Source organism: Fundulus heteroclitus, chromosome 7, assembly GCF_011125445.2.
Source record: "Fundulus heteroclitus isolate FHET01 chromosome 7, MU-UCD_Fhet_4.1, whole genome shotgun sequence".
Taxonomy (NCBI): Eukaryota; Metazoa; Chordata; class Actinopteri; order Cyprinodontiformes; family Fundulidae; genus Fundulus; species Fundulus heteroclitus.
In genome coordinates, this window is record NC_046367.1 from 19,891,056 (window position 1) to 19,914,543 (window position 23,488).

At 44.6% G+C, this 23,488-nt stretch overlaps 1 protein-coding gene across 3 annotated transcripts; it reads left to right on the forward strand.

Moving 5' to 3' along the window:
• Positions 1-4,228: 4,228 nt before the first annotated feature.
• On the forward strand, positions 4,229-23,311 carry rev1 (REV1 DNA directed polymerase). 3 transcript variants are annotated; one of them, XM_036139125.1, is made up of 22 exons: positions 4,230-4,584; positions 5,752-5,827; positions 7,273-7,405; positions 8,693-8,861; positions 8,952-9,392; positions 9,495-10,305; positions 11,785-11,881; positions 11,997-12,113; positions 13,551-13,677; positions 13,763-13,891; positions 13,974-14,128; positions 14,226-14,345; positions 14,440-14,660; positions 14,736-14,908; positions 16,409-16,638; positions 16,729-16,901; positions 17,261-17,497; positions 17,806-17,905; positions 18,031-18,233; positions 18,319-18,463; positions 21,115-21,217; positions 21,301-23,311. In XM_036139125.1, exons 2-22 carry the CDS (start codon positions 5,762-5,764, stop codon positions 21,410-21,412), a joined length of 4,062 nt encoding a protein of 1,353 aa, XP_035995018.1. In that variant the 5' UTR covers positions 4,230-4,584; positions 5,752-5,761; the 3' UTR covers positions 21,413-23,311. The 3 variants fall into 3 exon arrangements, with proteins under 3 accessions (XP_035995019.1, XP_035995018.1, XP_012719815.2); XM_012864361.3 differs by having other exon boundaries at positions 9,495-10,303; positions 11,771-11,881; XM_036139126.1 differs by lacking the exons at positions 21,115-21,217; positions 21,301-23,311 and adding an exon at positions 19,464-19,554 and having other exon boundaries at positions 4,229-4,584; positions 9,495-10,303; positions 11,771-11,881; positions 18,319-18,481.
• Positions 23,312-23,488: the final 177 nt, after the last annotated feature.

The window sequence follows — 23,488 nt, forward strand, 5'->3', positions numbered from 1 at the left end:
TTTTCGGTTGTTGTGACCCTCAAAAGACATTCAGCTTAGTAGTTAGAATCCGGATTTCTTCACACTCACCTAACCTAATGCACGAGTGACTTCTGAGCGTATTTGATGGTGTATATGAGTAGTTCTTTTTCCAAAAAAAGGAATGATAATATAAAAAAAGAACTTAAAAACATTATTTAAAAAACAGTTACCTCTACCACACACATTCCATCAGCAGCGACAAGCTTCTGTCCGAGTTCTGGTTGGATGTTTGACGACACGTCTTGGCAGAACGCATGGAGTTCATTAAGGTCAGTTGGTTTCCTGGCGCAGATTGCAGCTTTTAAAAATAGTTCATGAAGTTTCACCAGGTTAAGGTCCGGGTTTCGGGGGAAGGCCATCCCAGTTGCCTAATGTTGCCCTCCATTATCCACTCTAAAACAGTTTTGATGTGTTTTCTATCATTCTACGGTTGGAGCGCCCAGATGTGTCCCAGACTCAACCATCTGCCTGTCGATTTGAATTGAGGGTTAAGAATTTAGCGCTACTTCTCCATTTGCCCTTATTCCAGACACTTTCAGTGCAGTTCACCAGTATTTTAACAGTTAGTACAGTGTCCTTGGGTTCGAAGACTCAACTTGTCTCCTGGACATTGTGGTCAATTATCTGTCTCAGAACATCAACTATTTCTCTGTAGCTTTCGCAAAATATATGCTTTGGGTAATTGTCTTGCTGCAAAATACATCTCCTCCCAAGTAGCAGTTCTCTGACAGACAGAATTTTCCAATATGTGTCTGCCTTTATTATTATTATTATTATTATTATTATTATTATTATTATTATTATTATTATTATTATTATTATTATTATTATTATTATTATTATTATTATATTTTGTCCTGTCCTCACTTATACCTGAAATTCTGATGGCATTACTGGACATCAGCTGAATTAGGTCAGTCACTTTAAAGGAGGTGAATGTCCATGCAAACATTTGCTTTACCCTAACAATTTTAACCTGACTAATTTGCATAAGTCTGTTTTCATTTGAACATTAATAAGTCTTTTTTTTTTCATTTTAAGCCAGAAAAGTTAAATTATATTGCCCATGATTTCATTCACAAAAACAAATGCATCTAGCCCCTTTGTATTTATTCATATTTTGTTACATTCCAATCTGTAATTTAAATGATTTATGTGGTAGATTTGCACAAAATAGTCAAAGTTGGTGAAGTGAAATGGAACAAAAACAAAACAAACAAACAGGAAAAAAAAATACAAAATTAATACCAAATAAATAAAAGGAAAATGTGCACCCCTTTGCAAAGCCCTTGTATAGCTAGATAAAAAATAAAGTGTTTAGTATAAAGAAAGTATGATTTACATCATGAGGGTTTGACTTTGTTACAGTCAAAGCAGAGGAGGCAGAGGATGTGACTGTCAACAGGTTTCCTACACCAGTTTGTCCAATGGCTTACACGCGTCTACTGGACTGAGTCACGGCCAGAACTGTGACTCAGTCCAGAAGCTCAGAGCTCAGCTGGGAAACCACTACTGCACCAACATGGATGAGGAACCTTAAACGCTCAGCATCAGATGTCTGGTGCCATAGCAACAGAGATCAACCAATGAGAGGAATCCTTGGCATGACATCAAACAGCATCGCGCCTTTTCTTCACAATACGAGGTCTGATTTACATTAATTCAGCGTGAGGCTATCTAATTACTCTCGAATGTAAACTAACAACCGAGAAACGAAGCTGTCATTTGGCAGAGTGGTTTGAAACAAGGCCACATTGTCATCTTATTCCTGTTGCCATTCGCTCTGAGACAGCCTGTGGATCACGTGTCCAAAACAAATCAGGCTCTGGGGAGCTTGCTTGAGCTCGTTTCTTTCTTAAAAGACAGCACGTGTTTTGTGAGGTCTCTGGATAATAATAGCTCACCGAGTCTACCGGTACACACGTCGAGTAACATTTTTTATTTTTTTTTAAATGCCAAGACTGGCGCTAAGGTAACAAAAACAGGCACAAAGCCTCCATAGTGTAGAAGATAAGCTAGATGGATGATCGAGAGCAAGCGGCTTCCATGACAAAAAAAAAAAAAACAACGTTTAGCTTAGCAGATAAGCTGCTTTTACGTCTGGGTTAAAACTGTTCAGGTTCACAATAAACTAATGTGGCACGTTCAGAAGGCATTACTCCAGTTGTCCACGTGAGGGCGCTGTAACACCGAGTCAAGCTGCAAAACAAGAAGCCGGTGGTGGAATGGCTTTAGTCAAGCTAACTGGCGAACGTCTGAAACCCGGAAGTTAACTCAATCCTGTTTACAAAAATAAAAGACTTCCTGGTCTTTTAAAACGCTTTTAATCGACCGAATCAAAAGTGTGTGAAACATGGTTATAAGTGGTGCTAAAACGTCTACGTTTGCCTTGTATTTATTTGTTTATGATCTTGGATCCCCATTAGATGCCCCAATCTTGACAGCTACTCTTCTTGGAGTTCTTTCAGTGGTAGACACTGAAATGAGCCGAGACAAAAACAAAGTACCACAAATGAACATGAGCAAAACCAGTGCCAATAATTATATAGTGGTAGTTTTGTTTGTCAAATAGATTTGCAACAATGTTTTTATTACTCCGTTTTATTGAATAAATAGATCTTCCTATGAACCTGCAAGAATTAAGTACAGATAAGACCAATAACAAATAAATGAACAAATTCATGAATTTCCTGGAACACATAAGACACATTAAAAGGAGTTTAAATGATAACTTCACATGTTTAACATTATTACTCAATTATTCTAATCTATATATACTTCGACGACTACTAACATCACTGAATGAAGATGTTTTACCCTAAAATGTGCCTGGCAAAGACCCACTTAAAGTTTCTTTGAAATTAAGACTTTGTAAACAAGCTCAGCGTTCTGATTTCATTTTCTACCTGTTGAGCCTGCTGATCCATTTGGAAGTAAAGTTAAAGTAAACATGCATAGCTATTGTCAGCAATTGCACTGTGCCTTGCTCTACAGCAGGTATTCAAAAACTTTATGCTGTGAGAACAAAATTAGAATCACCTATTCTATTTTATTTTATGGTGACGTTATTAGATTTAACAAATTTAGTTTAATTCTTTAAAATCAAAGGAATTTACACACGTCATATTTTTGTCTGATTGATTACACAGATTTTCTTACATTTAATCAGATGTTATGATCAAACAGTTACTCGTTACTTGAGCAAGCTTTCAACAAAATACTTTTCTACTTTTGCTTGAGTAATTTTTGGATTACTGCTTATTACATCTACTTGAGTAAAAAAATACATTGACGTAACACTACTCTTACGTGTGTAAAAATTTTGCCTACTCTATCCGCTGCGAGTAACTTCACTGAATAAAGAAAAACTTGTTTTGACCAAAAATGCTCCATCTGCGGTTTATATTAAGGTGAGACTTTTTGTTTGTACACAAGCTTTGTTGTTTTAATAGTATTTTCTGTCTTTGAACCATTTACAGGTCAAATAACTATACAGTAAACAGTAGATATTGTCATTGGAAGTACTTTGCACTGCTCTAATTTACTATATACATTAACTGCTTTCTTTCATAGGTTTTATGTTAAAAAACATTTAGAAAAGTGTTTCTTCTACCTGAATTTGTTACTTTGTAATTTTTATTGTTTGTGAATTATTATTATTATTTTTTTTTTGTTAGTCGTTAAACTACAGGAATTTGCACATGATTTAATACTTTTGCCTGACCAATTCCACATTTTTTTAAAAAAAAAATTAAATCTGTTGTTAGAAATATTTACTCAGTACTTGAGTAGCCTTCGTACCGAATCATTTTTTTTTCTTACTTGAGCAATTTCTTGGTTGGGTACTTTTTACTTTGAGAAAAAATATGTTGAAGTAGTGCTACTCTTACTTGAGTAAAATTTCTGACTACTCTACACACCTCTGCTAATAATAATAATAACATCAATAACAATATTATTAATAATAATAATTTCGCTGCTCTCTCAGATGTGACCACAGTGAGTTATTAAAACTTGTACAAAGACTAGGCAGAGTCTTCTTATTGTTTTTATTCTTTTTCTTCTTATTATTATTATTATTTGCGCAACCTGGATTCGAACTCGGTTACCAATCCCGCTGCACCGCCACAGAGGGACTATCTGTAATTATGACGGTCAATCAAATGCTTTTATTCTGAAGAAAAGCACCGGAAGTGCTGCTTCGCTTGTTTTCACGCTCGCGGAGAGAAGAAAAAAAAAAGACGTAAATGGATCAGGCGGTAGAAATGGAGAGCGAAAGGACTGGGAGGGTGACCAAAAATATTGAGGAGACATGGCGTGGCTGCGTGACACAATAGGAGGATCTCACCTCACCAAAAGCAGGACTTTCCTGAGGAACAAAGTAAAGGCCGAGGCTCCGAGCTGCCTGTCTGAAGGGTTTTCATTTCGCTTTGCTTTGCTCCCTTACCTCGTTTAATCTGAGCAGCAGCAGCAGCAGCAGCGACGTCTCTGCTGAGCGCTATCTGCAGAGAGAGGGAGAGGACAGGAGTCTGCGGCCAGCAGCCTCGTCTGACAGCTTCGAAGGTACAACAGGAAGAAGAAGTGCGAAATGACTCCTGCTGGCGGGACCGTAGTTTGTTTACACCCGGGATCAGCGCCGCGCTGAAGTTGCCCGCACGCCCCGCTCGCTGCTCGCCAGCCACGTCCGCTCCGCATTCTGGTGTTGGCGAGCGCGCTGGGAAGCTTTACCGAGCTGACAGCGGCGCCGGAGCAGCGCGCGGCTCCGCGGAACGCGCCGATCCCCGGAGCTAGGCTAATGTTAGCAGCGCGGTGCTGCTGTGACCCCCATCTGTCAGCGGGGTGGTGGTGGTGGGGGGGAGTCTGCCCAGGCATGCCTCTGGAGGGACAAGCAGCTCTGTGCAGGCCAGCCGGAGTCAGAGAGTTTGCTCTGACATTAGAGCAAGGCACGCGGGGCAGGTCATGACAACATGGCAGGAATCATCTGTAGTCATAGCGATGACAGTAGATATGGTTATTGAGTCATCTGAGCAAACCTGCGCGTGTTGACGTTTTGAAAACAAACAATAAGCAACAGTTAGGGGTTGTTGACATTTCTAGAAAGTCTTAATGTAGCGTCGGAGGACTTCAATTTTATTTATATAGCGCATATTCATGATACACGTCATGTCGAGGCACTTTCCAAAGCCAAATTTAATCAAATCATACAGATTAGATCAAATTATACAGATTAGGTCAGATTATACAGATTGGTCAAAAAGTTTCCTCTCTAAGGAAATCCAGCAGATTGCATCAAGTCTTGACAAGCAGCATTCACTCCTGGGGAACCGTAGAGCTACAGGGAGAGTCGTCTGCATTGTCCATGGCTTTGCAGCAATCCCTCATACTGAGCATGCATGAAGCGACAGTGGAGAGGAAAACTCCCCTTTAACAGGAAGGAAAAACCTCCAGCAGAACCGGGCTCAGTATGAACGGTCATCTGCCTCGACCGACTGGGGGTTAGAGAAGACAGAGCAGAGACACAAAAAGCACAGAAGCACACATTGAGCCAGGAATCCTTTCTATGTTATATGGTGATAGCGGATGATCTGCGTCCCCTGGATTATGTCACAGCTAACAGAATTTATCCATCCGTTAAATGTCACCAGATTGCTTTGATGCTAAGATTTAAGCAGTTTTGGATTTGAAAAAGTGAGTCAATATAATTTCATTTTATCTTTTCACCATTTACAGGAAGCTCAGTATGAGTCGAGATGGTTGGATGAGAAAGAGAGCCAACGACAGCGATGACAATGGTTGGGGAGAACGGGTGAGTAAGTCCAGCAGGGAAAGCTTCACACTGAACCAGGAACAAAATAGTACGTAAGAAGTGTGGAGACTTTATTGGTATTCCTACCCCTGTCCACACGCCAGCCCAGTCACGTATGGGGTTGTGGAGAAGTCTAAAGGGGCTTAGGTTATGAAACAATTTTCCAAAGCTTTCAAAATCCCACTCTTGCGTAATCCATCGTCTGAAACGGAGGGAAGCAATAGCAGCACAACTGCAAATCTACAAAGACGCCAGATGCAGAGGTGCTCCTCCGCAGCTCTATAGTCTAGCGGCGGTAGGGACAGGTACAGAATTCATTACTTCTTTATAGGTACCGGCCCGAAACCGTCGGTGCTACAGAGTACCGATTCGCGTAAAATCAAACGCTACCATGTTTCGCTACCTAAACGCATCACTGACACAGAGGGAGTGGAAGACTGGCCGATTTTCTATGCGGAACATGAACACATCACCGCGCGCACAAGAGCGCGATGACCTCAGTAAAAAAAAAAAAAGCAAGCGTGGCTGATAGAAAGCGCTCAAAAGTAGGACTGGACGATATATATATAAAAAAAACAACATATCGATAAATTAGAAATCATATTGATCGATAAATTGATAATTATCAACAAATTCTAACCCTATATTTAAGTGCAGCCCTGGACATTTTATGCTGTTGCTAAATGACCTATTGTTAGATAAAAACACAAAAACACTGACTTCAAACTCAACCCTTTATTCAACTAACTTTTTACCAAAACTGCAAGTTTTCAAAAAAGAAAAAAGAACGCGTGCTTGCTGAACTCTTTGAAGGGGGCGGAGCTTGGTGACAGAGCGTTCCTGGGTCTGTGTTTGTGATTGGTTGGGAGGATGTAATGACTGTAGTGTTAACCTACATCATAGGCTAGAATGCAAAAGGAAGGAAAACCGTTCTTCTATTGAACTTTTTACTGACCTTTTTTTTTCTATCGTCCATATACGTCTATTGTTCAATATATATTGTTATTGAATTATGGTCCAGCCCTTATTAAAAAATATCGCTCCACTTTTCAAAATGCAACACAGCTTACGCTCGCTGCATTATTTGTGACATGAAGTACAAGGCCAGCGGCGGCAATGCTTCTGATCTAGTTAAACTTATAATAAACCCATGACTACAAACTAACTTTTCATGTTTAGAAAGGCCTGCCAGTCAACATAGGGTGTGTTGTTTGTGTTCCAGTCCAGGTAAATGATAAATATCCCGTGTTTAGGAATGCTTAGGATGTCTTATGTATACCCGGCCTTGTTTAGTTTCAATGTCCGTTTCCGCAGTAATTGTTTCGCTATAAAATGTTGACTCGCGTGAACTGGATACGTTCGTGTCCTGACTTCTCTTGGGTCTCCGAACCGTCCCTTACTGTCCTCCTTTTTTTTTTTTTCTTGCCGGACTTCCTCTGGTGCAGGGCGGCTACATGGCTGCCAAGGTTTCCAAGCTGGACGAGCAGTTCAAACTCAACGCCAGCAGAGAAAAGCAGAAGGAAGGGAGCAGCTCCAGCATCTTCAGTGGGGTTGCCATTTATGTCAACGGATACACAGGTGACCCAGCTCACAAACACCGCCTTCATGTAGCGGCCCCTTCAGCCGCTCGTACCTGTTCTGCACTTATGTATCTAACCCGTTTTCTATGCAAGTAGGTATTTCATGAATGGTGACGATAGCCTTAAAAAAGCTCAAATCTCACTCGCGTATTATATTGTAAAGACCTTTAAATTATGCCCTACTTGCATCGGTTGTGGTTCTGATCCCCTCGTGTGAGAAACACGGTTCTTTTCAGTGTGGTAAAGCGTGGCAGTAGATTTCCCCGTTTTTCCAGGTATGAGAAAAGTACGAAAAGAGCAAATAGGAGTATTAAAAAAATATTTCTATCCCTATACAAATAAAAAATAGGAGGTTCTTTATCCCGTTATTTAGAAGTTACCATTCCTTATTTTCTTCCTTGTATCCTTGCTTCCCTCCTTTTAAGTTGTGTATATTATGTTCTTCCCTCCTTTTTTCTTTCATCCATGTGTCGATCCTTTCTTTCCTTCCTTGTTTCCTTCCTTCTTTTGTCTGTTCTTTCTTTACCTGTCTCCTCTGTTCCTTCGTTCCCTTCAGCCTTTGTGCCTTCCTTGCTTGTTTCCTCACTTCCTTCATTATGTTCTCTTTTTTGTTTTTATTCTTCTTTCCTCATAGCCATCCATCCTCTCTTGTGTCCTTCCTGCCATGTATTCTTCCTTGTCTCCTATCTTCCTTTCTCTTCTTTGTCCACCCATCCATCCATCCATCCAGTTTTTTGTCCTTGCAGACGACACATTTAAAGTCTGGCCATTGTAGAAATACTTGCCATACGTTTAAAGTGAGCAATCATCCTCCTCGCCTGCAGGAGTCCAAAATCAATTAAAGTTGACTCGTTAGGAGTAACAGTAAAGTTTTTTTTTTGGATATAAACCAAGTATACATATTTCTGCCAGGTGAGGTATCTTTACTCTAATGATCTCAGATAAAGTCAGAACAATTTCTTTCCAATATTTTTTTATATTTGGGCAGTCCCATACGCAGTGATATAGCATCAGGAGACCACTGATTTAACGTAAACGGGGTAATGTAAGTTCTCATCAGCAATTTGTATTGTAATAGTTTCATTCTAGTGTTGATGGATTGTTTTTTGGGCTTTAAAGCATGCCTTTTTGTGAGGTTCATTTCTAACTGCAAAGACACGAGTGTCCGGGTTGGCTTTGTGATAGACGCGCACCCTGCCAAGGTGCTGCGCTCTTTCCCTACGCACAGCTGCGGTAGCCTCTCCCCACCGAATGAATGCCCCACTGTGTTTCTGTTTCCGATCAGACCCGAGCGCAGACGAGCTCCGCAGGCTGATGATGCTCCACGGCGGCCAGTTCCACCTCTATTACTCGCGCTCCAAGACCACGCACGTCATCGCCAGCAACTTGCCCAACTGCAAGATTCAGGAGCTCCGCGGGGAAAAGATCATCCGGCCAGAGTGGATCACTGAGAGGTGCGTTCGGTACAAGGCGGGGATTTCTTTGCCGTGCGATCTAAGTCTGTGAACATGTGGTCTGATTTTTTTGTCGTTGGGCGAATCCAGCATCCAGGCCGGCCGTCTCCTGCCCTACTTGAAGTACCAGCTGTATGCTAAACAGAAGAACACGCTCTTCCCCGGCGTCATTCTGCGCCACGCCTCAGAGACCCCAGAACCGGGCTACTGTCCCCCTCGGCCGAACGCGCACCAGAAGCCCCTTTTGCCAGCGTGCAACACCGAGCCCTCTGTCCCCCGCGGCGGGGGGCCCTCAAACAGCCCCTCCCCTGTCCCCAGCTTGGACGACGCCGAGCTCCAGTCCGTCCGCCGCGGCTCCAAAGCGAGCCTGGATTGCCATCCGGCGATTCATTTGAAGCCCGGTGGAGTCGTTTCGGGTTCCCTGCCCCCGAGTGCATCTTTACCCAGGAACCACCTTTCCAGCCAGGGCGACGGAAAGCACCCGCGCAAGTCTCCCACCTCTGCCCGCACGGATGACGAAGACTTAAAAATGTGAGCACTGTCAGGAATTTAGCAGCTGGTTACATTTCAGTTTGTTTAGTATGTGATCTTTATTTAGAAATGTCTTTCCGTCGCTCTCTTCCCCCCCCCCAGAAACGGAGCTCCCCAGACCTCACCGGATACCTCGAGCCATTGCAACACGAAGGAAATGCAAGAGCGTGGAGACGCTCGTCCCGCCGGGGCCTCCGCGGTTACGGAGGAGGCGCCCCTGACCAACGGACACGCTCATCTTCTCAACGGTGCCTTAAAGCCAGAGGACTCGTCCCCCGTTGCAGATCCGTCCTGCTCTGACCGGGACGGGTCCACGGGTGGAGCGACGAGTTCAACAGAGAAACCTCAGAGTCCCGCAGCGCAGTCACGCGCCAAACCGGACCCATACGAGTTCCCCCCCAGCCCTCCAAAGCAATCAGACGCCTCTGCTGTCCTTCTGGAGCAATCCAGCGCCGAGGAAGAGGGCGAACCGAAGCCTCCAGCACCTTCCTCTGACGAGGCTTTAAAAGCTGATAAACCCCAGCCCCCTCTGAAGTGTCTCCAACCCCCCGCTTGGGTGGAGCCCATCTCTGAGCCGACCCCTCGGTCTCCTGCGTCCCGTTCTCTTTCGCACTCTTCAGTCAGACTGAACGGGAGCCACCGCAAGGCGGAGCCGCCGGCGCCGCCCGCCGACCCGGCCGCCGCTCCCGCCGAGGGGGCCGCGTCCTCGGACCAGCTGCTGGAGCAGACGGGCGGTCTGATCTCGGAGTTCTACTCCCACTCCCGTCTGCACCAGATCTCCACGTGGAGGGTCGCTTTCTCCGAGTACGTCAACGAGCTGCACAGCAGGCGAAAGACCGAGGGGAGCCCGTTTTACTCCGGCAAAGATCGGCTGAAGAAGTCCGTGGCACAGCGACCCTCACGGGGACAAGGTGGGAAAATAATGTCTCCTTCTGCTGCGGCGTCCCGTTAACCTGTGGCCGTCTCAGGAGCCATTTCTGTGTCTTGTTCATTACCCGACGAGTCCCACTAGTTGTCACTCTGTGTTTGTGTTGTACGGCGCCGAGATGGACTGTGGGACTGTAGAAATGCAATCAGCGCATCATCGCTAGAGCCCCAGGCATCGAGTAGCTCGTTGGGCTCAACGGGGACGTCTCCAAGTTTCATGGCGATGTCCTCTGAATTATCTGAATGCCATTTAAAATGTTTTTTGTGTGTTGTCAGCCACAGTCTTTAGTGTTTTATTGGCGTTTTAAAAGTCGTGCATATTTACAAAATGCAAGGACAAGGAGGACTCCTGCATTTTCAGAACCCTTTCCTAATAATAAGTGGGCAGTATGTTTTCCCTCAGTCAGCATTTTCGTAGAACTAGCTTGCATTCACTGCTGAATGTCCTGTGAGGTGGAGCTTTACCAGGTTTGCACGCCGTGAAACAGAAATTTGTGTCCATGTTTCTTCGCAAGCCGGCTCAAGCTCAGTCAGACTGAAGGGAGATCATCTGAAAACAGGTTTCCAGCTCTTACCCCCAGACCCTGAGTTAGACCAGGGTCCGGCCTCTGACTGGAACACACTAACACGCGGAGCTGCCGGGATCTAAACCAGTGTCTCAGGTGTTGCAGCCGTTTGCAGGTTTCCCTGCTGTCCTGCTCTGTAATTGGCTCCATCTTCCCATCAGCGGTGAGCAGCTTTCCCCGCTGAAGACGAAGCCTGACGCTGCCGCCACCATGGCTGATGGCGCTGACGCTGTGACGCACAGTGTGTGTGCAGTCCTGGTTACGTTTGGGTTTACATGTAGTCAGAAAAGTCGAGTTTTAATCCCACCTGACCCGAGCACCGTCCTCCTCACTCTACGAGTGTCCTCTACAGAGCTTCTAGCAAGCTGCTCAGGATGTAGGTAATAGTTTGGTCCGTGCAACTACTGGATAAAGTTTAGATTTGTAACGTAACAGTAGTCCTATTGACGTTCTCTACCTGAGCTTTGGACCTGTGCAGCTCCCCCAGAGTTAGCATGGACCTTTTTGCTGCTTTTCTCACAAATGCTCTTAGTTTAGGTGAACGGCCAAGTCTTGATAATTTGCAGTTTTCTGATACATCTTGACATGAATATAGTTACTAGTATGTAATTAGGCGACTCCTGAATGCAGATGGTTGCACTAGATTTTATTTAGGGGTATCAAGAGTTGAGAGGGTTGAATGCGAGTGCACACCACATTTTCAGATTTTTATTGGTAAAGGAAGTCAGATCTGTCACATCAGTTAATCCCCCCGAAAAGTACTTATAAATGTTCTGTGTGGGTCAAGTAAATGTGACGAGGTATGACTTATTTTTCACTATAAAGGTATTTACTGCATGTATCTGTGGTTTAAAATCAAGTTTAGCTTGTCCTTCTTCATGCCAGGTTCATCATCGTCATCATCATCGTCAGGCAGGGTGAAGTCATGCATCTTCCACGTGGACATGGACTGCTTCTTCGTGTCCGTGGGGATCCGGCATAGACCAGAACTTAAAGGCAAGTCTTTCTTTAGGCGTTCGCTGCGACGCACCTTTATGCAAAAACACATCAAATAAAGAGGGATTTCGAATCTGGACGCGGTTCCTGGATACGCTTCTGGTAATGTGTGCAGGGAAGCCTGTGGCTGTCACCAGTAACCGCGGACTGGGCAAAGTCCCCATCAGACCCGGAGCCAACCATCAGGCGGAGCTGGAGTACTACCAGAGGAAGCTTACCTCTCCTCAGCCAGGTGAGACAACGGCGTCCGGGTCGTTAATTGGTTTGGCAGAGAGCCCTGACAAGTGGACAGAATCACCGGTATCAGGAAAAAAAAGCTTAATGTCTCCTGAAGAGTGGCCCAAGAGAGAGAGATGGATTTGTTTATAGCTGCATGCCCTTAGTGGGGGATGGAGTAAACAGTACCATAATAAAATGAAATGACTCAGATATGCTAAAAGGCCACGAGCAGACTTGTTGTTACGCCTATTAATCCTTGCATTATAGTTATGGTTAAAAGCAGAGGTGGGTAGTGACTAGTTATATCTACTCAGTTACATGTACTTTTTGAACAAAATGTACTTTTAGGAGTAGTTTTACTATGCTGTACTTTTTACCTTTTACTTTGAGAAGTATCGCTACTCTTACTTGAGTAAAATGTCTGGCTACTCTACCAACTGTAGAATGACTACAGCACAGACTAATTTTAATCAATAAAAGCACCAGAGACACACACCTACCATTTTTTTAATGTTATTTTCTGTCTGCTGAGCTCATTGAGCCATTAGGAGGTCAAGTGACCATCCAGTAAACAGTAGATGTTGTCATTGGAAGCACTTAGCACTGCTCTAACATACTGTAGGTACATATTGGTTTCATTAGTTTTATGTTAAAAAAGTATTTAGAGAAGTGTCTCTTCAGCCTAAATTTGTTATTTTGTATGTTTTGCATATTTTCCTATTTTAGTTTTTAAAATACCTGAGTTTGTACATAACTTCATATATTTTTGTCTGTACGATCGCATCATTTTAAAATATTAAATCAGATCTCAGATTAGTTACTCGACACTTGAGTAGCCTTCTTTCCAAATACTTTTTTTTTTCACTTTGTTGGCGACTTTTTACTTTTACTTGAGTAAAAAATATATCGTAGTAGTGCTACTCTTGAGTACAAGTTATGGCCACTCGACCCACCTCTGGTTAGAAGTAAATGTTTAACCTTAATTAATAGAGGAGGTGCCTCTAGGCTGCTCATCATGTATTCAGCCTATTTAAAAGAAAGCAAACCTCCCACTGGGGGATAGTTTGGAGTCGCTGTGAGCGGCATCCTGAACATGGACTAAAAGAAGCGACGAGGAGAGCTGTGTACTGAGCGCAGAGAGAAGATGAGACAGATCTACGGTAAAGGTAAAGGCTGTTAGACCGTCCTCAGGCAGGTCCATGTTGGTCTGATAACCTCGCAGGACTTGGACAGGAGAGGTGATGCAACCACAGCTTGATCTGACGGCTGCTGTGCAAGGAAATTAAAAAAAACTCCAATAAGTTGCAAACAGTTCAGGCTCCATGAATGAAGAACAGAAAGGCCTTCTCTGCTAACGAGAAAAAAAACTCTCAAAGCTGGAATTCACCGATACGTCTCCGTCTGTACGGCTCATTTAAGCGCGACTAACTGCGATGTTGCTTCTCATCAGAGGGGGTCGACGCCGACCTCGCCGTAACGCCCTCGCAGGACTCCCCGGACTCCCGCAGCAACGGCGTGGATCAGGACACCGCTGCTCTGTCCATGGCGGAGATCGCGTCTTGCAGCTACGAGGCCAGGTGAGATACTACCACGATCGCGACTCTCCTGTACTGGCAGACATTCAAGGAAATGTGTTTTTTTTTGGGTTTTTTTCCCTTACAGGCAGGCGGGCGTGAGGAACGGGATGTTTTTCGGCAAAGCGAAGCAGCTTTGCCCGGCGCTGCAGTCAGTCCCGTACGACTTCGACGCCTACAAGGAGGTGGCTCTGAACATGTATGAGATCCTGGCCAGGTGGGGGAGCCTCAGATCCGTCTGCCTCGCTTGAATTAGACGTTAGTTGCGCGTAAAGTTGACGCTAACTTGCTCCCCGCAGCTACACGCACGACATCGAGGCGCTGAGCTGCGAAGAAGCGCTGATCGACGCGTCCTCTCTGCTGGCTGAGGTGGGCGTCGGCCCCGACGAGCTGGCTAAAGCCATCAGGGCGGACATCGAGGAGAAGACGCGGTGCTGCGCTTCAGTGGGAATGGGTGACTTTTTTTTGTTTGTTTTTTTGTTTGTTTTCTCCACACGCTGTAAAATAAATCCTGTGGAAATCCGTCAGACAGACCGCTCTGCTCCGTTCAGGTTCCAACATCCTTTTGGCTCGACTCGCGACCCGCAAGGCCAAGCCGGACGGCCAGTACTTCCTGAGGTCTGAGGAGGTGGACGACTTCATCAGGGAGCTGCCAGTGACCAGTTTGCCAGGTGGAGACGTGCTGGTCTGCTCGGGAGTCCGGAGGAGATCCTGTGACAAACATTTAACTAAAACGCTTTCCTTTCTTTCCTCTGGTTCTGCCAGGCGTTGGCCGCGTTATGGCCAAAAAACTGTCTGTCATGGGCGTGAAGTCGTGCGGGGACCTCCAGCAAGTGCCTCTGTCCCAGCTGCAGAAGAGGTTCGGGCCCCGCACAGGACAAACCCTGTTCCGGTTCTGCAGGGGTTTGGACGACCGGCCCGTCCGCTTCGAAAAAGAAAGGAAGTCCGTCTCCGCTGACATGAACTACAACATCCGCTTTACCACGGTTAGGCCCGCGGCGTTCACTCCCGCCCGTGTCTGTCCAGCCGTTGCCCGATTACGAACCTTTTTTGCCTCGCAGGTCGACGAGGCGGAGTGCTTCCTGACTAATCTATCCATGGAGGTGCAGCGGCGTCTGAAAGAAGCGGGGCTGCGGGGTCGCAGGGTTACTCTGAAGGTCATGGTGCGCAAGGTCGGAGCGCCTCTGGAGCCGGCCAAATACGGAGGCCATGGCATATGTGATAACGTTGCCAAGTAAGGATCATTGGCGTCCATTTGCTGCGCCTTGCAAAACTTAATCACATTTCCTCATTACAGCTACAAACCTCAATGTCTTTTGGTAAGACTTTCTTTTGTGATCGACCAACACAATTGTGCGCAGTTGTGAAACATGTAGAAACCCATTTATGATTCTTCCGCTTCACGATTCGGAGCGACATGTTGGTCTGTCCAATGAAATCCTAATAAAATACACAAAAGTTTATAGAATGTGCCATCACAAACCATAATAAAGGAAAACAGATGTAGAAGACATCTTATTGGGGAGCTGGAATAAGATTATGTCCAAAAAAACGTGTCGACACGTTGATTATATTCAACTTGGTGCTTGTAAGGCATCTGTCTCATCAAAAATGTCATCATGGTAACACTTAATGACAATAAAGATTCTTGATCAAAATTCAATTCAATTCAATTTTATTTATATAGCGCCAATTCATGAAACATGTCATCTCAAGGCACTTTACAAAGTTCAATCATATTATACAGATTGGGTCAGATTATACAGATTGGTCAAACATTTGCTATACAAGGGAACCAGTTGATTGCATCAAAGTCCCGACAAGCAGCATTCACTCCTGGAGAACCGTAGAGCTACAGGGAGAGTCGTCTGCATTGTCCATGGCTTTGCAGCAGTCCCTCATACTGAGCAAGCATGAAGCGACAGTGGGAAGAAAAACTCACCATTAACGGGAAGGAAAAACCTCCGGCAGAACCGGGCTCAGTATGAACGGTCATCTGCCTCGACCGACTGGGGTTACAGAAGACAGAACAGAGACACAACAAGAGAAACAAAAAAGCACAGAAGCACACATTGATCTAGTAATCTGTTCTCAGTAGATGGTAGTAGCGGGTGATCTGTCTTCTCTGGATGATGTCACAGTTAACAGAATATCAGACCAGGTGTACCTACTATGAAGAAAAAAGAGAGAGAACAGAAAGTTAAAGCAGAAATGACAACACATAATGCATAATTGAAGAACAGTAGAACTCTATAGAGTGAGAAAATTAGATCCTGATATACTCCAGTAGCTTAAGCATATAGTAGTAAAACTTTGAAGGTAGCTCAGAGTAACATGAGCCACTCTAACTATAAGTTTTGTTCAAAAGGAAAGGTTTAAGATTAGTCTTAAAAAAAAAAGTAGACAGGGTGTCTGCCTCACGGACCAAAACTGGGAGTTGGTTCCACAGGAGAGGAGCCTGATAGCTAAAGGATCTGCCTCCCATTCTACTTTTAGAGACTCTAGGAACCACCAGCAGACCTGCAGTCTGAGAGCGAAGTGCTCTGTTAGGAACATACGGGTTAATCAGAGCTCTGATATATGATGGAGCTTGATTATTACGATTATACGTTAAAAGAAGAATTTTAAATTCTATTCTTGATCAAAAGCCAACCACTGAAAGGATGACGCATGTGAAAGGCACTGCGTGTTCAAGATTCAGACGTGCATTTTCTTTCTCCCTGCTTCCTGTCAGGACTGTGATGCTCGCTCAGTCCACCGACAGCGGTCAGCTGATCGCCTCCGCCGTCATCAAGCTGCTGCACGGCATGAAGCTGCAGGTCCACGACTTGAGAGGTGTCGGCATTCAGGTTCAGCAGCTGGAGGGAAACCAACCCCAAGCGCAGGACTGCCGGGGGGCTCGGACACGCTCCATCAAAGACATGCTGTTGGGACAGAAATCAAGCCCCAGAGCTAACGACAAAGGTCTGGTGTACCTTTTTGTGGTTTAATTTTTAGTTTTAGTTTTTTTTTTTAAATCTAGACTCCTTACTTAGTCTTTAATGTGTGTTACAGATTCAGCAGGCACTTCCTCGGCAGCGGTTCCCTCCGGTCGCTCAACACCGCGGCCATTGACCCCCGCTGAGCCGCTCCCTGGGACGAGCAACCAAACGCCCGTCTGCAGGCAAACGCCAAAGCAGTCCCGGACCCGCCTCAACTTCAGCATCGAAGTCCCCTCCCCCTCACAGGTTAATACATGATCTGACTGAAGAAAAGCAACAATAGTTCCTTCTGCAACTAAAATACCACAGAGATTATTGAAGGGATAATAAAAAAAAAAAAAAATTCAGATTTTAAAGATGGATTTTTGTAGAAAATATCAATTTAATTTATTTTAAGCTGCATTCAACTGAAGAAAACTTCCTTTTTTTTAACATGTGTGTATAAAACACTTTTTACTCACTTATGTACTTCATCTGGACCTCCTTTTTATTTATTTTTTTTTCTGCTGCATAAACAGAATTGTTTAGTATTCCCCCTGCATGCTTTGATTTCAGCCGGCGTACATTTTGACCGTGTTTTTTTTTTTTTCTGAACCGCGTCCCAGGTGGATCGCTCGGTCCTGGAGGCCCTGCCAGCCGAGCTGAGGGAGCAGGTGGAGCAGTCGTGGACCAGGAGAGACGAGAGGCCAAACCGCCGCCGTTCACCCGAGCCGCCGCCGCCGCCCTCCTCGCCGGACCCCCGCCCTGCGCTGTACGCGCCGCCCGCCGGGACATTGGTGCTGCAGTTTCCCAACCAGCCAGACAGTCCGGGAATTGTGCTGGAATTACCGAACATCTCGCAGGTAGAGATGCACCCGTTGGAAATTTGATCATCGCTTTTGGCAGCTCTGAGAGAGCGGGAATGATTCAGGCTCTGGTTTATTCATTTTAAAATCCCTCTTTTTTGTTTTTCTGTTGCAATAAGAATACAAATAAATAATTGTCTATCTTTTAATTTAGGGAATGAGGATGTAATGCCCTTTTGAAAGCCTTGAAAATGCTCCACCAGCGTCTTGATAAAAAGCCTAAAAGACAGTCTGCTCCCACTGCGTGATTCTTTAATAAAGCCTTCTGCAGAATCAGACACCCAGCCTTCTTGTACTGATCGCAGGTTGATCCAGATGTATTCGCTGCCCTTCCCAAAGAGCTCCAGGACGAACTGAAGTCCGCCTACAGCCGTGCAAACAATGCCCAAGCCCAGGCGAAGACGGGTGCGTAAACCGGCGGCTGCCTTCCGCTTCCACCACCTGGCTTTTTTCATTTTTTTTTTATATATATATCTTTAATTTAGGCGGGTTTTGCATGCTTTATTGTTGACGTTTCTGTTTGCGTGCAGCCGAGCAGAAGAATCCGTTGCTGCAGCTCAAGCAGCCTGCTGCAGGAGCCGGCGTCGGGCGGCCGAAGCGGCGCTACAAGAGGAAGAACGGCGTGAGTCCCGTTAAAAAAGGAGCCTCACCCCTAAAGAGGCGTCAGGTGACAAACAGTCCAGCCAAAAACGTACCGCCGACCAAACCGCCAGAGCCTGTGAACGTACCAAAGGTGAATCTAGACGTGTGGTTACAGACAGAAACATCAGCGGTTATTTTCGTTTCATTAGCTTTCATTTTGCATCTTTTCTCCTTAGACCGCAACCAACCCCTCCACCTCACAGCAGGACGCCGTCGCGTCCGGGACGAAGACGGTTCCTCGTCCTGCTCCGACGCTGGCAGGAGCTTGTGACCTGACGGATATTAAAACGCTCCTACGGGAATGGGTCACCACCATTACAGGTACAAGTTTCAGAACAGGTGTGCAGTGCCTTGCAGAAGTATTCCTTCCACTTGTAACGCTATGACCTCTAACGTTCATATGTTAGTGGGACGGCAAAGGGTCTATCAACAACTAACAACTTTTTATTTTGATTTACAAATACACAATCTGAAATTCTGACATGCATCTGTTTAGCTACACTTTGTAGGGCCACCTTTTGCTGCTGCAGGTGGCTAACCTGACTCTAGCCAGGTTGATGTCGCTCCGCCTACCTCCTCCTAGCTTCACTCACATCCATCTGGGACATCTTCCATAGAGAGTGATTTCTCCAACCAATTTTATTGTCCAGCCAATCAGGACGCAGGGCTGAAGTTTCATAGATGTGACTTAGTGGAGAAGCGACCGTGAGACTGTTTTGATTTAGACAGCAATGGCGGCTCGCATCGAGGAAGCAAGCGTTAACATTGATGCTATTATTTTTGTCCAATCTACCTAATATTGTTTCATTAAAAGAACATCAGAGAACGGCTCTGAAGGCTTTTGTTGGTGATTCCAAAAGAAGTAAAAAACAAAGCGACTGGACTTGTTTTTCGTAGTTGAAGACGTTTCGCTTCCTCTCCAGGAAGCTTTCTCAATATGACTGGATGACTGAGAATCTTCACCAGCTTTTGTTGGTGGAAACAATGTTTTCGCCCTTCTCCCGACCGGATTTGGCAGGTTTTGCTTTTTTCTGCGTCGCTCTCACAGCGTCACGGCGTTAGCTTCGGTGTGAGTGGTTGAAATAGCATGTCGATAAAGATGACAGACAAGTGGCTTATCCAATCATATGCAAGGATTTTTCATAAGGCCCAGCCTTCTGAAACGCCATTCCTATGGATCTGTCCCAGATGGATGAGTGGAGCTAGGCGGAGCAAAATACATCTGGCTAGGGTCAGGTTAGCAGGTGGCAACTGTAAGTCTTTTTTGCATGTCTCTGTGAGGTCAAGGATCAGCAAGGTAAACAAAAAAGTTTCCGAACAGGTGTGCAGTGCCTTGCAGAAGTATTCCTTCCACTTGTAACGTTACAACCTCTAACGTTCATATGTTAGTGGGATGGCAAAGGTCTATCAACAACAACTTTTTCTTTTGATTTACAAATACACAATCTGAAATTCTGACATGCATCTGTTTATCTACACTTTGTAGGGCCACCTTTTGCTGCTGCAGGTGGCTAACCTGACTCTAGCCAGGTTGATGTTGCTCCGCCTACCTCCTCCTAGCTTCACTCACATCCATCTGGGACATCTTCCATAGAGAGTGATTTCTCCAACCAGTTTTATTGTCCAGCCAATCAGGATGCAGGGCTGGAGTTTCATAGATGTGACGTAGTAGAGAAGCGACCGTGACGTGAGACTGTTTTGATTCAGACAGCAATGGCGGCTCGCATCGAGGAAGCAAGCGTTAATATTGATGCTGCTATTTCTTCCGTGTTATCCAATCTACCTAATATTGTTTCATTAAAAGAACATCAGAGAACGCCTCTGAAGGCTTTTGTTGGTGGAAACCATGTTTTCGCCCTTCTCCCGACCGGATTTGGCAAGTTTTGCTTTCCGGGGCGCGCCCGTGGCGTAGCGGTTAGCGCAAACCATGTCGGAGTCGATCCACCGGGATCGACTCCGACCTGCGGCGCTTTGCCGCCTGTCTCCCCCCCTCTTCCTGTCAGCTCACTGTCAATAAAACGTGTGCCTCTAGAGCCGCAAACACAAAAAACAAGAAAAAGAAAGTTTAGTTTTTTCCTGCGTCGCTCTCACAGCGTCATGGGTTAGCTTCGGTGTGAGTGGTTGAAATAGCACGTCGATAAAGATGACAGACAAGTGGCTTATCCAATCATATGCAAGGATTTTTGATAAGGCCCAGCCTTCAATAAAGGCAATTCCTTTGGAGAGGTCCCAGATGTATGTGTGGAGCTAGGCGGAGCGGAATACATCTGGCTAGGGTCAGGTTAGCAGGTGGCAGCTGTAAGTCTTTTTCGCATGTCTCTGTGAGGTCAAGGTTCAGCAAGGTGAACAAAAAAAAAACAGCCTCAGCCACCGGTTCCAGATTCTTCTGATGACTTTTGTTACTTTTGACTCTGACCACCCCTCCCGAGCCTGCGGAGGATTATGACATGCTGAGGAGGTTTTTTCAGAGGTTTGAATAAGCTGTGTTGTGGCGGGCCCTTTATAAAATATGCAGGAAACTGCCGTTTGAGGATTGAAGGAGGCTTCTTTGCATCTCTCTGAATCAGTGGTCTCACACTCTGATCCTTGAAGGCCGTTTCTCTGATTCGTACTCCCCCGGTTCTGCCTTCAAATTCAAACTGACGACCGTGTTGTGGAAGGTTTGCGGTGTTTTTCCATTTTAAGATGACGGACCTTTATATGTTAAGTTCAAAGTTTACAGAAATGTATTTATGGGTGTCACAGTAAAGGGGAATGAATATGAATGCATTTCAGATTTTTTTTTTTTGTTTAAAAAAAATAAATTTACAACAAATATTGCTTTTAAAAGGTGTATTCATACTTTTGCAAGGCACTGTACAATTAGATTGTACTTTTATGTATGAAATTTATTTTCTTGAATTATCTCAATAATGTGTGAGAATACTTAAGATACACGATGGCTTGACTTTTAAAATGTCTGGTTTGATTAGATCCGATGGAGGAGGACATCCTGCAGGTAGTAAAGTACTGCACTGATCTGATAGAAGATAAAGACCTGGAGAAGTTGGATTTGGTAATAAAGTACATGAAAAGGTCAGTGCTGCACATCTTAGCACTTTGTGAGGGCCCTGCTCTCTCTCTTTGCTCATAGTTTCGTGTCAAACTTTGTCCTATAGGCTCATGCAGCAGTCGGTGGAGTCAGTTTGGAGTATGGCGTTTGACTTCATCCTGGACAACATACAGGTGGTTGTGCATCAAGCTTATGGTAGCGTCCTGAAGATAGCCTGAGAGCAAGAGGAAAGACGACGATCTACCATGTACCAAACTAATCATGACATCTGAATGATCATTTTCTGCTTTCCTACCTTTTTCCTGTAACATCTTTCTGTTTCCTCAGAGGCCAACAGAATAATGGCAGAAAAACAAACAGCCATCATTGTATTTTTTTTTTTTCTTTTTTAAAGCATGTACAGTAGCTCACTTTTTGTACATATCTTTTTTTTTTTTTTCAATCAACGTTGCAGAAGCTCAAACTGAAGAGCAAAAAAACGAAAAATTTCTTACGGTCTACATAGTGCAGCTTAATTTTCCACTTTTGTTTCTCAAAATGTTTAGCACTGCGTTTGATTTGTGTCAGAAGTTCGACCCCCGGGCATGATGTCATAGTCAAGTTGAGCCCGTTCTGATTGTAGGTCGGAAAATACCAGTGAAAGACACCGTTTGGGTGCAACCATTATTGTTTCCGTTCTGTGGACGCAGCAGTAGAGGAACGCTCATGGAAACGGAGGTCGCGGTTTGTGCCACCGGTCAAATGTGAGCACAGAGAAACGGGCTATTCCTGCAACTATCAACATGTTTTATACGCTCGGCAGCCATATTGGATATTGAACGCGGAATGGCTCAGGGACCTCTAGCTTTCCCAGTCGGCATTACGACCTCGGTGTCTGGTATGTTCTGATTATTATTTTTTATTTTTATTTTTTCTGACTCAGGACTCTGAAAATTCCGACTTTCAAGTACAAATCGAACGCAGCACAGTCCTGTTTTTCTAACACACCTATAAGGACTCAGCATTGTAACGTTTAAAGATACTTTTATTTCCTTTTTTTTTTTCTTTTCAGCAGAGCAGTTGACATACCTCACGGGTACAGGTGCTGGTGTTGAGTATAAGGCGCATCATGTGTAACACAAATCTCTGATCACTTTTAGAATCTGTTAACCTCGTAGCACTCCTCCTCTTTGGTGCTCTGCTCTAGATGCACTTATCTGTGGAACAAAACTCTTAACTGCTGCACTCTGTAGGTTTTTTTGGGGGTTTTTTTCCGTGTCTGTTTAAAACGAAACAAAAAAAAGTGCCAAACGTTGTCGTTGTAAACTGTAAATAATGTTTTTGAAAGATCTTTGTCAAACGTTTGAAACAAAATGTAAGTGGAGGAATTGCCTCTTGTACTGTTTACCAGTAGTGAATTCTTAGTAACGGTCTTTAAAATTGTAACTCTGAGGTCTAAACGCTCGTCGGTTTTCCAGCACGGAAATCTGATGCTAGCCAAAGTATTTCATGGACGGTTAGCTGTTGATTCTGTGTAGCACTCTTAATTTGGAAGGGCGATCGGTCAGCCTATGCATTAATCTTTTCTTTTTTTTTTCCACAAGCGAGAGAGAGAGATAATGAGCCGTTCGTTAAGCATTTCTATTTGGAATAACTCGAGTGTTACAACCGGTCTTCATTAGGTTCTGAATCTGTTGGAATAATGCTGGATTTGCATAGATTCAGGTGACCCATCTTTTGTAATTCACTATGGAAACACTTGTGTGGCACGTGACTTCATTTCTGTACATAATATGGTCCGGATTGAACTTGTATCGTTGGAAGCGCGCATCGGACACAGCTGACTGACTTCTGATCTCCTCACAGAAGACGATATTTATGTTGTTGGAAAGTTCTCTTAAAGCAGTAACTATATGCAAACCAGATCAGTCTGAATGTAATTTGGAATGTGTGAGTTTCCGCTTATACTTTTAAGATGTTGCTTCTCATCACCTTTCACTTGTTTCCTGAAAGAAATGGCCACGAGTAAAAACTGGCCAGCGTTGGGTTCTCTTAACTGGCTCGTGCCTGAAGACCTGAAGCTGTGAATTTGTTTGTAAGTTTTCTAAACCTTGCTAATAAACTTAAACTTCTAATAATTTACCTGTCCTTTTCAGTTATTAGACGTTCCTGCTTAACGTTGGAGGATGGAAACTATGTATCACCGGGCTGTGGGAAGCTATTCTTTAATGGGGACGAGGGAATACGAGACAATTCTGGATTAAAAACATGTTAGAGGCTGAAAATACCTGGAGGCTCACCTTTGAACAGGGCAA

Bases quoted from the DNA above. Each gene is read 5' to 3' on its own strand.
- rev1 (XM_012864361.3), top strand. From the start codon at position 5,762: ATGAGTCGAGATGGTTGGATGAGAAAGAGAGCCAACGACAGCGATGAC. The intron at 12,114-13,550 runs GTGAGACAACGG...GCTTCTCATCAG, and splicing joins GCTTACCTCTCCTCAGCCAG to AGGGGGTCGACGCCGACCTC. The intron at 16,902-17,260 runs GTTAATACATGA...ACCGCGTCCCAG, and splicing joins AAGTCCCCTCCCCCTCACAG to GTGGATCGCTCGGTCCTGGA.